The sequence below is a fragment of the Oryctolagus cuniculus genome, chromosome 21, assembly GCF_051225735.1.
Source record: "Oryctolagus cuniculus isolate XC-2025 breed Fujian yellow rabbit chromosome 21, ASM5122573v1, whole genome shotgun sequence".
Lineage (NCBI taxonomy): Eukaryota > Metazoa > Chordata > Mammalia > Lagomorpha > Leporidae > Oryctolagus > Oryctolagus cuniculus.
Genome location: NC_142887.1, coordinates 18,281,417 through 18,292,701, shown reverse-complemented (window position 1 = coordinate 18,292,701; position 11,285 = coordinate 18,281,417). Strand labels below are relative to the sequence as shown.

At 57.9% G+C, this 11,285-nt stretch overlaps 1 protein-coding gene across 1 annotated transcript; it reads right to left on the bottom strand.

Moving 5' to 3' along the window:
- Positions 1–9: 9 nt before the first annotated feature.
- On the bottom strand, positions 10–10,670 carry RFC5 (replication factor C subunit 5). Its single transcript, XM_051826874.3, has 11 exons — positions 10,432–10,670; positions 9,401–9,465; positions 9,060–9,196; positions 7,403–7,482; positions 6,749–6,822; positions 5,529–5,688; positions 4,809–4,890; positions 4,336–4,465; positions 3,133–3,210; positions 2,004–2,058; positions 10–729 (listed from the first exon to the last, which is right to left on the bottom strand). Exons 1-11 carry the CDS (start codon positions 10,494–10,496, stop codon positions 633–635), a joined length of 1,023 nt encoding a protein of 340 aa, XP_051682834.1. The 5' UTR covers positions 10,497–10,670; the 3' UTR covers positions 10–632.
- Between the last annotated feature and the right edge of the window lie 615 nt (positions 10,671–11,285).

Genomic DNA, 11,285 nt, shown 5'->3' with positions numbered 1-11,285 from the left:
AGAACTCTGTTTCCTTTTTTTAAAACATTTATTTATTTGCAAGGCAGAGTTACAACGATCTTCCATCCACTGGGTCACCCACGTGTCCGTGGGCCACCTGCTGCGGCTTTCCCAGGTGCATTAGCTGGCGCTGGCGCTGGGGCTCACACGGGATTCCCACGTGGCAGGCGGCGGCTTACCCTGCTCTGCCACAACAGCAGCCCAGCAGTGTTTTATTCTTAAGAGTTCATTGTTTTGGCCAAAACAGTGCCGCAGATGACACACGTAAACTTAACGTGGGAGGTGCTTAAGGCTGCATTGGCAGAGACTAGGACATTAGATTTGAAGCCTTTATGTTCCAGACCAAAAGACAGGCCAACTTCCTGTCGTCTAGCACCTGAAAGATAAAAAGCTTCAATGCTGAAAATCAGGTTTTCCCCCCGACTACAAGACAGCCGGGGCAGTGCAGAGAGAAGCCCGTGCTGGACCCCCGGGACCGTGGTGCCCCGCATCTGCAGGTGCACCCACGTACGGCAGGAACAGTGGTGCCCCAGGCTAGGGGGACGGCGGCTCACTCCCTGTCCTGTAACTGGGTCCTCTGTTCTCGAGGCACAGCGGGGCCCCAAAGCTGGGGCCCGCAGGCCCGGGAGCACCTAGGCGTCTGCCACAATCAGGTCCCTGGTGACTTGAAAAGCAGCGATGAGGGAGCTCAGCTGGATCTTCTCGTTGGTGCCAACAGCAAGTCTGTACCTGCAGGAAGCCAGCACGGGAAGCATGAGGACAGAGCCGCCCTCTCACAGCCGAGGCTGAGCAGTCTGTTTAAAGGGGGGTGGGAGCTGACAAAAAGGCACCCTGGGCAGCGAGCTTGGATTTTTGTCCCTCTAACGTTTTCTGTTCAGCCTTAAACACGGACTTTATAAATCTAACAAACTGGTGAGGATAAATGACATTTTTTAAATTGTAGTTATAGACAGCCATGTTTATACGCAGGATGAATGGGATAGAGGACTGTTTCTTCACCTGCAAGACGCATTACGAGGGAAGTAAAGCCGACATTTTCTTCCTCTGGGTTGCGACGCTTCACTAGCAAGTTTGGCTGACCTGTGCCAGTGCGGCAGGCTGCCAGCGGCTCGTGCGGCCCCTGCGTGCAGGAGAAAGCCACACCCCCACCCCAGGGCGAGCTGATGGGTGTCTGACCCCAACACTCTACCTGGATGACAGCTGCCGGCCTCACTGGGGGCTAATGACAGTGTTTGCTGACCAGGCAGAGTGGGAAAAGGAGTTTGTTGTTGCTTTCCCCTCGACATGCTAAAGCGTATGCCAGAATGCCTTAGTAACAGCTGGGTAGCTGGCCGTCCCCACATGACCTAGATGTCTGGACTGAATAGCTGGCCTCCCAGACAGCAAGCGTCCCCAGAACCAATGTGGGCCAGGCCTCTGAGGTCTCCAGAGAGGCCCTCATCCCAAATCTAACTGCCCGGTGCCACTCCCTGCTGCTATTCCGATGCCTAAATAAGAAGCCACTGTCTTTTGCCACATAACACTCAGTACCACTAAGTAGATTCTGTTGTGTATGAACGATTTAGACAAGGCTGAAACCAAGCATTTCTTTTTTTTTTTTTTTTTTTTTTTGACAGGCAGAGTGGACAGTGAGAGAGAGAGACAGAGAGAAAGGTCTTCCTTTGCCGTTGGTTCACCCTCCAATGGCTGGCGTGCTGCGGCCGGCACACCGCGCTGATCTGATGGCAGGAGCCAGGTGCTTCTCCTGGTCTCCCATGGGGTGCAGGGCCCAAGCACTTGGGCCATCCTCCACTGCACTCCCTGGCCACAGCAGAGAGCTGGCCTGGAAGAGGGGCAACCGGGACAGAATCCGGTGCCCCGACTGGGACTAGAACCTGGTGTGCCGGCGCCGCAGGCGGAGGATTAGCCTAGTGAGCTGCGGTGCCGGCCTGAAACCAAGCATTTCAAGATCAAACAGCAGGGAGTGGGGGAAAAGGAAAGAATTAAAACGGAAAGTCACTCACTCAATATCTGCCATTTTAGTCAGCAGGTGTATTCGAACTGACGACGGGAAGTCAACTGAGGGAGAAGGAAGTGCAGTGAGTGAGGGTCTGTCCGTCTTTTCCACGGGAAAAAGCTCGAGTATAAACAGCAAACAGCTAACTGAACTCCGGAGGCCTCAGGCGGGGCTTGAACAAATGCACCTCTAAGATGAACGTACATGTGGTGTGGGCCTCCCCATTTTCACCCACTCTATCCTGCGTTTCTTCATAGAGTAAAAAAAGACCAATTAGCGGACTCCCTGGTACTCCCTGGTACACATGGAAGCCCGCAGCACAGCGCCCGCAGCCCCGGGCAGGTCTCGCCCTCCCAGTTTAAAAACACACGAGCAGGCAGAACCAGCGTGCACGGCCCCGAGAAGGCTCCAGTCTGCAGATGGCTGCTGTGGAGACGAGAGCTGAAAAGGCCCGGCCGAGGCTCCCCTGGGAGTCTGGGGAGACACGCAGGCCCGGGGCTCCCCAAGACCCGTTTAATTGGGCTGGGGGGGATTTCCTCTGGGCTGCCAGAGCCGAGAATCAATTACACAGACGGTACAGCAGGGGGACAGCTCAGGGGGGTTTCCCTAAGACCCTTGTGGCTTACATCAGGGTGGGGAATCTGTGTGCCCGGGGCGTTTGGGCATTCAGAACATCATTTGTGGGTCACAGGACATGATCGACTTATAAGCGAGCCTGGCGCCTCGGTGCTGGGTTTCAGGTCTCCCGTGGTCGCACTGGCAGGGCCAGAACACACATCTCGCAGGCCGCGCGTGGGGAGCGGGCGGGACACTCCCCACCGTGGGTCTACATGAGGATACAGCAGCTTCCTCTTTCCAGGCAAGCAATCTTACAGAAATCTGAATTCAAACATTAATTTTTGCCATAGGAGATAAACTCCGGGAGGAAGTAGCCTTCAAGAGGTTTTTTCCCTACTTCCTCCAGCAGTTCTAAAGATTAAAAAGTTTTTCAATAGCAGTGAGACAGAGCTGCCAAAAAACAAGGAGTCGGCTGTAGGCTCCGTCATTCCCGTTTGTTGGAGAATGGAGCCTCCTTCTGTGGCACCATCTGTGACCCCACGCACGCCCCCTCCCGGTGGGGGAAAGCCACGCGTCACCTCTGTGCACAAACAAGTGGATCTCCGTCAGGATGTCATGCAGCGCCAACCCCTTCACGGTTTTCAACTCCATGATATCTGCAGGAGCGGTTAAGGCCGAGGGGCAAGACCCAGAACACCCATTCTACAGGAACTTTGCATCCAAACCCCAGTGAGCAACTCTGTGACTTTGATTTTATTTATTTGAAAGGCAGAGAGAGGGATCCCCTATCTTCTGCTTCACGCCCCAAATGCCCATAGTACCCAGGGCTGGGCTGGGCTGGGCCAAAGCTGGGAGCCAGGGACTCAACCCAGGTCTCCCACCGGTGGCAGGGACCCAAGTACCTGAACCGCCATCTGCTGGTTTCTGTTTCCCAATAGATATGTTCGCAGGAAGCTAGCACTGGGAATGGAGCCAGGACCCGAACCAGGCTCTCCAGTGTGGGATACAGGTGTCTTTTTTGGAAGAGATTTATTTATTTGAAAGGCAGAATTACAGAGAGAAAGGAAGAGATAGCAAATGATCTTCCAACTGCTGGCTCACTCCCCAAATGGCCACGACAGCCAGGGCTGGGCCAGACCGAAACTGGAAGTCTAGAACTCCATCCATGTCTCCCAGCTGGGTGACAGGGGTCCAAATACTTGGGCCATCACCCACTGCTTTCCAAGGTGGATTTGCAAGGAGCTGGATCGGAAGTGGAGCGGCTGGGACTTGATCTGGGATGCCGGCACTGCAGGCCGGGGCCTGACCCCCTGCCACAGCGCTGGCCCCACCTTAACCACTGCAACAAACGCCTCTCCCGGAGCAACTCTAAAGCAGCACTCACGACTCCAACACAGCTGCTTTTCAACTGGAAGCTGCACACGTTAGGCCCCCATTCTTACTTCTCTTTGTTCTATCTTCAGTAAGGGCTTCCTGTCTCCTGCTAGTAGAGGACAGAGCCAGACGCCTTCTCCAAGGGCTTCAGGGCACCATTCCCAGCAAAACTACAGCTAACAGTGGCCGCTTTAAAGGATGTGCACCTTCCCTCCCACGGCCCTGCGGCTGCCCTCCCTTCCCCTCAGGAGGGACGCTGGGGAGCCACAGACACCTGCTCCCGCTCGGCGCTGCCCAGAGCCACACGCGCCATCAGCCTTGGCCAGCAAGGTCTAAGATGCTGGCCCAAGCTGCGTGAGCTCCGGGGCCCCCTCCAGGCCCCAGGCCCTGGACACGAGAAAGGATACTCCTGTAGGCTGTGGTGAAGTCTTGATTCAACATCCAGTCCAGAATGTTGGCGATGTCGGACTTGAGCGGGTGCCCCGTGCAGGTGTACACGGTCTCCTCCGTCACCTTCCCGAAGGCCATGTTGGTGCTCTGCAGACAGAGGGAGGACCCTCGAGGCTGCCCCACAGCCCCAGGCCGCGGTGGGCCAGGAGGAGCCTGCTGAGGCAGCGATGTTACTGCGCGCAGGACGGCCCGGCCCCGCGTACTTTCCGAGTGGGGCTGCTGCTTGCCGGCTGGGCTGTGCGGCTGCAGAATCCTCCCTACTTCTGCCTGCTTAGCACAAATGTTTCAACTCCTCCACACACTAAGGCTGGGGCGTGGGCGTGGGCGGGTCTAGGCCTCTGAATGCAGAGTGGCGGTCCTGCTGCTTAGACCTTTCATCAAAAACGACGGCAAAGCGCGGGGCCGGGGCTGGCGGCGAGCCGGGCCCTACCTGCAGAATGTTCAGGGCTCTCCGCATGTCCCCGCTCGACAGAGTTATGAGAGCTTTCATGCCGTCTTCACTGACATAGACCCTGAAAGGAAACAGGCAGAAGCACTCATTACGGGGCCTCCTGGGAGCACACGCATTCGCGGAGGGGACCTGCACGGCCTGGAGTGACTCCAGCCTTAGAAGACAAGGAGGCCAGAGCTGCTGACACGCTCCCGATGCGTGCCCTCTAGAACTCTCTCTGGCGTCAGGGACGTGGACTCCACGTTAGCAGCCCCAGCCACGCCAGGTCCGGGCAGACCCTAAGGCCCAGGGGTCCCGATGCTGGGCCACTGCTCTGGAGAGGAACGAGCCCGGCACCATCCGCCCGCCACTGCGGCACCAGCGCCTGCTCGGAACCCGCAGCAGTGCGGGCAGGCAGCTCGCGTGGCATCTGACTCCGCGGATGTGACATCTCAGGACACGCCTTCTAGTCCACAACAGGCTGCAGCGTCCCCGCAGGAGGGACTGGGCCACGTGTTGTCTGCGATGACAAAGAGGAGGCAGCGGAATCAGGCCCGCTTCCAGGCGAGGAGGGTGGCATCAGGGAAGACAAGACAAGAACCGAGGGACTTCCAGGAGGAGGAAGTCGGCAAGGTGCCAGGCGCCAGAGGTGACCGTGCCGAGCGCGTGAGTGGGAACCAGCCATCACCCCGGGCCTCCCTCGCCCATCAGCACACTCACTTCTCCTCCTCCACCACGTGTTCCAGGCGCGGGACCATGAGTTCCGGCGTCAGGGGCCCGAATCGGAACCGCGTGCACCGGGACTGCAAGGCGGGGATGATCTTGGACAGGTAGTTACAGATGAGGCAGAACCTGGTGTTTTCGGTGAATTTCTCAATCACTGGGGAGGGAAAATACAACCGCACATTCTTCTAAGGACCCCCACCCCCGACATTCTCGGTTCCAGAGTGCAAACTGGAGGGGGTCGACCTCTGGGGGAGAGGCGGGGCTTCGGGACGGGAGGCAGCAACTCCCTCTGCAGAAGCTGACGGACCTGCCGCCTCCTGGGGATCTCACGGGACATTTTCTTTCTGATGGTTCGCCAGGATTCTGGCCCGCTCGCCCCTCCTCCCACTGACACCAGCGACCCAGAGTTCCTGTCCTTTGCATAAACTTCTCAGCTTCACACTCTCCTGGGCAGGAGGGGGCGGATCTCGCTGCAGGCCTGAGAGACCCGGGGAGCAGCAGGCATGGCGAGGGGAGTCCCACGCGGGGACCCTGTGTTCCCAGGCAGGGACCTGCCCAGACTGACAGTCACTCCACAGAACACGAGGCTGAAGAAGCACTGTTACTGTGCTGGGGAGCAGAAGCTGTGCTCCAAGCAGCCCCCTCCTCCCCCTCCTCTGTGCTCCAAGCAGCCACCCCCCATATGCACACGAACCGCTCCTTCCCTTCCCAACTCCTCTCGGGCTGATCCGCTCAGCACCCTAACAGAGTCCAAGTCCCCTTTAAGACAGACGGACGGCCTCGGACCCACAAGACACACTCGGCACGGATCCCTCGCTGCCGGCCCGGTTCACCGGCGCATGAGTGGGGAAGCAGGGTCTGTTTTCCGAGCGCCGCCAAACTCCAGTATCCGTTTCCAACGTGGCCACTTGGGATCCGAGGGCAGTGCCTCCAGAAAGGTCCAATAGTTTGGAACGATGCAAATTCCCAAGCGTGAGTGAGGTCCAGAGGCACAGGAGGGTGACAGCAGAGAGCGCCCACCTTAGGAGGCCCGACAGGACGCGCCCCTACAGCTCTGAGTGGAAGCCCCGCTAGGGCGAGGGGCATTTGCTCGGGGCACGTAGGGATGCAGGAGAGAGGACAGAGGCTTCTCTGGACCACGAGCTGAACGGAAACAGAGAAGAAGCCACGGGCGTCTCGGGGCCTCCAGCGCGGCCCTCGGCAGCTCCTCTCACCTCTTCGCAAGGCATTCTGGGCGTCCTGAGTCATGGCATCAGCTTCATCCAAGATCACCAGCTTGAAGCCCTTCCTAGGAAGACACACGGCACTGTGTCGCTGCACCGCCCAGGCCTGAACTCCGTCCTCACAGGCTACTGCTCCCAGACCTTGAAGCAGGCCTGACGTCCGTGGCCACAGAGGAAGTGCCCACTGTGCCTGCAGCCCTGGCCGGGAACCGAGGTCCAACTTCCGCCCTCCCCGGTGCCCTCCCTGCTGCCTTCCTCCTCCACCCGTCACTGCCCCTGCCCATGGACCCTCCTTCTCTGGGTTTCATCCGTCTCCACACAGCCTACGTATTCTTCCAGATCTGTTTTCTTGTTTAAACTCCAACTCGCTTGTCTGGGCCTAACACCCAGGCAGGCTGTGGCCAGTCCTTGGTCTGCTAACGAGATGAAGCCAGTGCTTCCTGAAGGCACTTGCTGGTGTAGGTTTAGATAATATTCTATCTTACCATTTGCATTGTCATATTCCTTACCACCATGCGGGAACTTTATTTTTCATGCTGTTTTTGACAAGGCCCTCTTTCTCCCCCTTCAAAAACTGGAAAACTAAGCCACATCGCCTCACGGATCAAAATTTCCAAGGGGAGAAAGCATGCAAATAATTCTTACTTAAATATTGTCCTTGTGCTAGCAAAGCTCAGGATTGGTCCCCGAACGATATCAATTCCTCGGTCGTCCGACGCATTCAGCTAAATGTGGAAGAAGAAAACCCAAAATCAGAAACCACAATTTGCTTTCTATAAATTCCCGCTTTTATTTTTGCTGTCATCTATCTTCATCTACCTGAAAGAGTGACAGAGACAGAACCGTTTGCTCATTCACTCCCAAATGCCTGCATCTGACCGTGCCAGGCCAAAGCCAGGAGCCAGGAGCTCCACCCAGGTCTCCCACGTAGGCGGGTCTCCTGCTGCATCCCAGGATGCGTGAGCAGGGAGCGGGGACACAGCAGGCTCTCCTGTAGGGCTGCGGCCGCCCAAGTGGCCGTTCCACCTGCTGCGTCACATCGCCTGCCCCAGGATTCCTGGTTTTCAGGTATTTTTCATCAGTTCAGTTCAGTGGACTAGTTTTCATGGTCTAATGACAGCCGCAGCTCACTAGGCTAATCCTCCGCCTGCGGCGCCGGCACCCCAGGTTCTAGTCCCGGTCGGGGCACCAGATTTTGTCCCGGTTGCCCCTCTTCCAGTCCAGCTCTCTGCTGTGGCCTGGGAGTGCAGTGGAGGATGGCCCAAGTGCTTGGGCCCTGCACCCCATGGGAGACCAGGAGAAGCACCTGGCTCCTGGCTTCGGATGGGCATAGCTCTAGCCATTGCAGCCATTTTGGGGGTGAACCAATGGAAGGAAAACCTTTCTCGCTGTCTCTAACTCTTCCTGTCAAAAGAAAAATAAATAAATAAATAAAATAAAAACCAGCTGTCCTCAAAACTCACTAAGCCACTACCCTGCATTCTGAAAGGCAAACGGCACCTTTCCCAAGCCTTCGAGGGCGGGCGCTCCCAGAACCCGGAAAGGATTCACTGGCCAGGCCGCACCCGACAGCACCCCAGGCCCTGGCAGAACAATGTACATCCCGGCTACCACAACCCATAAAGTAAGATACACGGTTTTTTCTTACAGAAACAGTATTTGGACTTTTATAATACACGTGTACCATCCCGGGTCCCAGCAATCTACTCAAATGCAGTCACTTGAAGAGAATTCAATGAAGTGATGACTTAAAAGGTGCTGGGGGGTGGGGCACAGGACCACGCACCCTGGAGAGGGAGGGAGGGACGTCACCCGTGAGCTGTGCCCTGTGTGTGTGGGGGCAGCGCCTGCTGGCGGTCACCCCCAGGACAGGTCTGGGCACCACTCTCTTCTGTCCCCGTTTCCCTGCCAGGGCTCCTACTGGCCAACCCATCCAGGAGCCAGGGGGCAAAGGGAGCGTAGAGGCGATGCGGCTCGGCCTTCCGGGCAGCAAGCAGTGCAGGGGCCGCCGGGAAGGCAGGAGGGGCCCAGGAGGGGCGGGACCCGGGAGGGGCGGGGCCCTGGAGGGGCGGGGCCCAGGAGGGGCTGGGCGAAGGGAACCACAGGCCCACAACCGCCTTGGCAGGCAGGCACCAACTGGACCAAGACAAGCACGCGGAGAAGAGTGGAGTCCACCACCTCACGTCCAACCTGCTTCTTTCTCAAGTGCCGAGGGACCACTTACACTTGAAGTTATAATAAAACCAGCACAGGGCAAGTTAAGAGGCGGAGTCCTTTGTGGAGTAAGAATAACCCTGTTTACCTCCAAGACCATGGAGCCGAATTCTTTGTCTTTGTACAGCTGTTTAGCACAGGCGAGGATGGTGGACGTCTTTCCTGTCCCCGGAGGGCCGTAGAGAAGCAGGTGTGGCAGTCGGTCTTCACTAATGAATTTCTGAACTGAGGAAGACAGGGCGCCACCGTCAGTCCCTGGGACTGGCCCAGCCCCGGGAGCCGCGGGCTCCGCACCCAGGCTGTGGGCAAGTCAGAGGCAAAGGCAGCAAGGAGAGGGGAGGGCTCGACGCCTACAGCCGCAGCCCACGAGCCTGATCAGGCTGTGAACTTCTACTCAGCAGACACGAGTAACTAACCCCAGGTACTCACTGGTACTCAGGATGTCCCGGTGAGAAATGAGATCGTTCAGCGTCTGTGGCCGGTACTTTTCGACCCTGCAATACAATTCAGAATATATACGACATGCGTAAACTCGAGAACATTTCCTATGTGCAGAAGAACCCTTTCGTATCCCAACTCAAAGAGGAAGAGAAAGGAAGCCTTGTAGGTTCCCGTATAGACCTGTGGTTCTCCACCAGGGCGATCCGGGGCTACCTGGTGACATTTCTAGTGGTGACAACTGGGTGTCACTACATCGTACAAGGCACACGACAGCTCCCCTGTCCGCGTCCCCCACTCAGTGCAGTAACTAGCCCATCATGTTAACAGCCCCAGATGGGAGATGGCGCTCTCATCTCACCTGTCCAGCTGTCTGCCTCCGATGTCAACCTGAGTGGGCACCGACAGAGACTTCCACAGGGAACTCCTACCCAACACCCACCGCCGGACGCAGGTACAGAGGAAGTGCCCTCTATGCATACAATGGAATTCTGACACTCGCCACACATCGTGTGATGCCACTGACACGGAGAGCCCAGAACAGGCAAAAACGGGGAGTGGCTCCTCTCGGGGTGACGGGAAATGCGGCAAGTACAAATGTGCCACCGCGCAAATGCTGCCTGATGCGCCCCTGCCCCCACCCTAGTCGTGGACACGGGACGGGGAAGCGCCAGGATCTGAACTCGGACCACCGGCAGCAACCCAAGGTCCCAAGCCTGGCGTCCCGCCTGCGTCCCAGGCGAATCGGGTGCCCTCTCCACCGCGCGCCAGCCTCCACCGCCGCCCAGCAGGGCGCCTGATCCGCTCCGCGGCGTCCGAGGGCAGCCCGCCCCGGGCTCCTCCGCTACTCCGGTCTAGAGCTTGACCAGCAGCTCCACGGCAGACTATGGCCAGAGGAACGCGGGATCGAGCCCCGGCGCTGTCACCCGGCTGGCACCCGGCCGCGGGCCCAGGAGGGCCGCCACCTGCGCCCCCGCGCGCGGCCGACCCCTGCCCGCCGCGCCCGCCGCGCCCGCTCCTACCACGGCAGGTTCCGCATCTTGGCCGCCGCGGGCTGCTCCTGCTGCTGGACGGCTGAGCTCTCCATGGCTGGGGGACCAAGGTGACCGGGTCCGCAGTGGCTGTGGCGTCCCTCAGGGAACCCCTGCCCAGAAAGCAGTCACCGTCCCACCCCTGGACCCCTGTAGTTAGAGTTCGCGCGCAAACGCAACTCTCGCGAGACTTGGGGCTGCTAGCTTCCGACTTCCTTCCTAGGTCCCGCCCCCTCCCCGTTGCTACGGCGCCGGTTGCTAGGTTACCGGAGGCGCGGACCCGCAGCCTCCCTCGGCTCCTCCCCTCCAGCCTGCTCTGCGCGCTCTCAGCTACCCAGGGGATTCCAGAGAGGGGGGCCAGGGGCCCCGCCAATCATCCTTACAAATTAAGGTCTCAAGGCCAAAGCCAATTCCAGCCATTACCAAGATTCAATCAATTTCAAAGGATCAGATAGCAACCAGAGCTAAAAAAGAAATCCTAAGGCAAAAACAACCCAAGTGACAGGGGCAGCTCATGCATATAAATATCAATAACGGCGACATAAAAATGCTCACAATCCCTTTCGGCCCCAAAGCAGGGAGGTGACTACTTGGACTTGGACACAGCTCCAAACAGCCCCGCTCCCTCCTCACTCGCGGAGTTTAGAGGGCTGACCTCCAGGAGAGAGACTCCAGAGAGAAAACAAAAGAAAAACAAACCTTCCAGCTGGGTGGTTCCGTGCAACTGGAAAAGCATAATTAATAAACACACAAGAGGGAGCCCGGTGCTCTGAGAATTGCTATCAGAATTTTAGTGTTTGGGGGCCGGCATTTGGCACAGAGGCTAAAGGGGCTGCCCGGGTCTG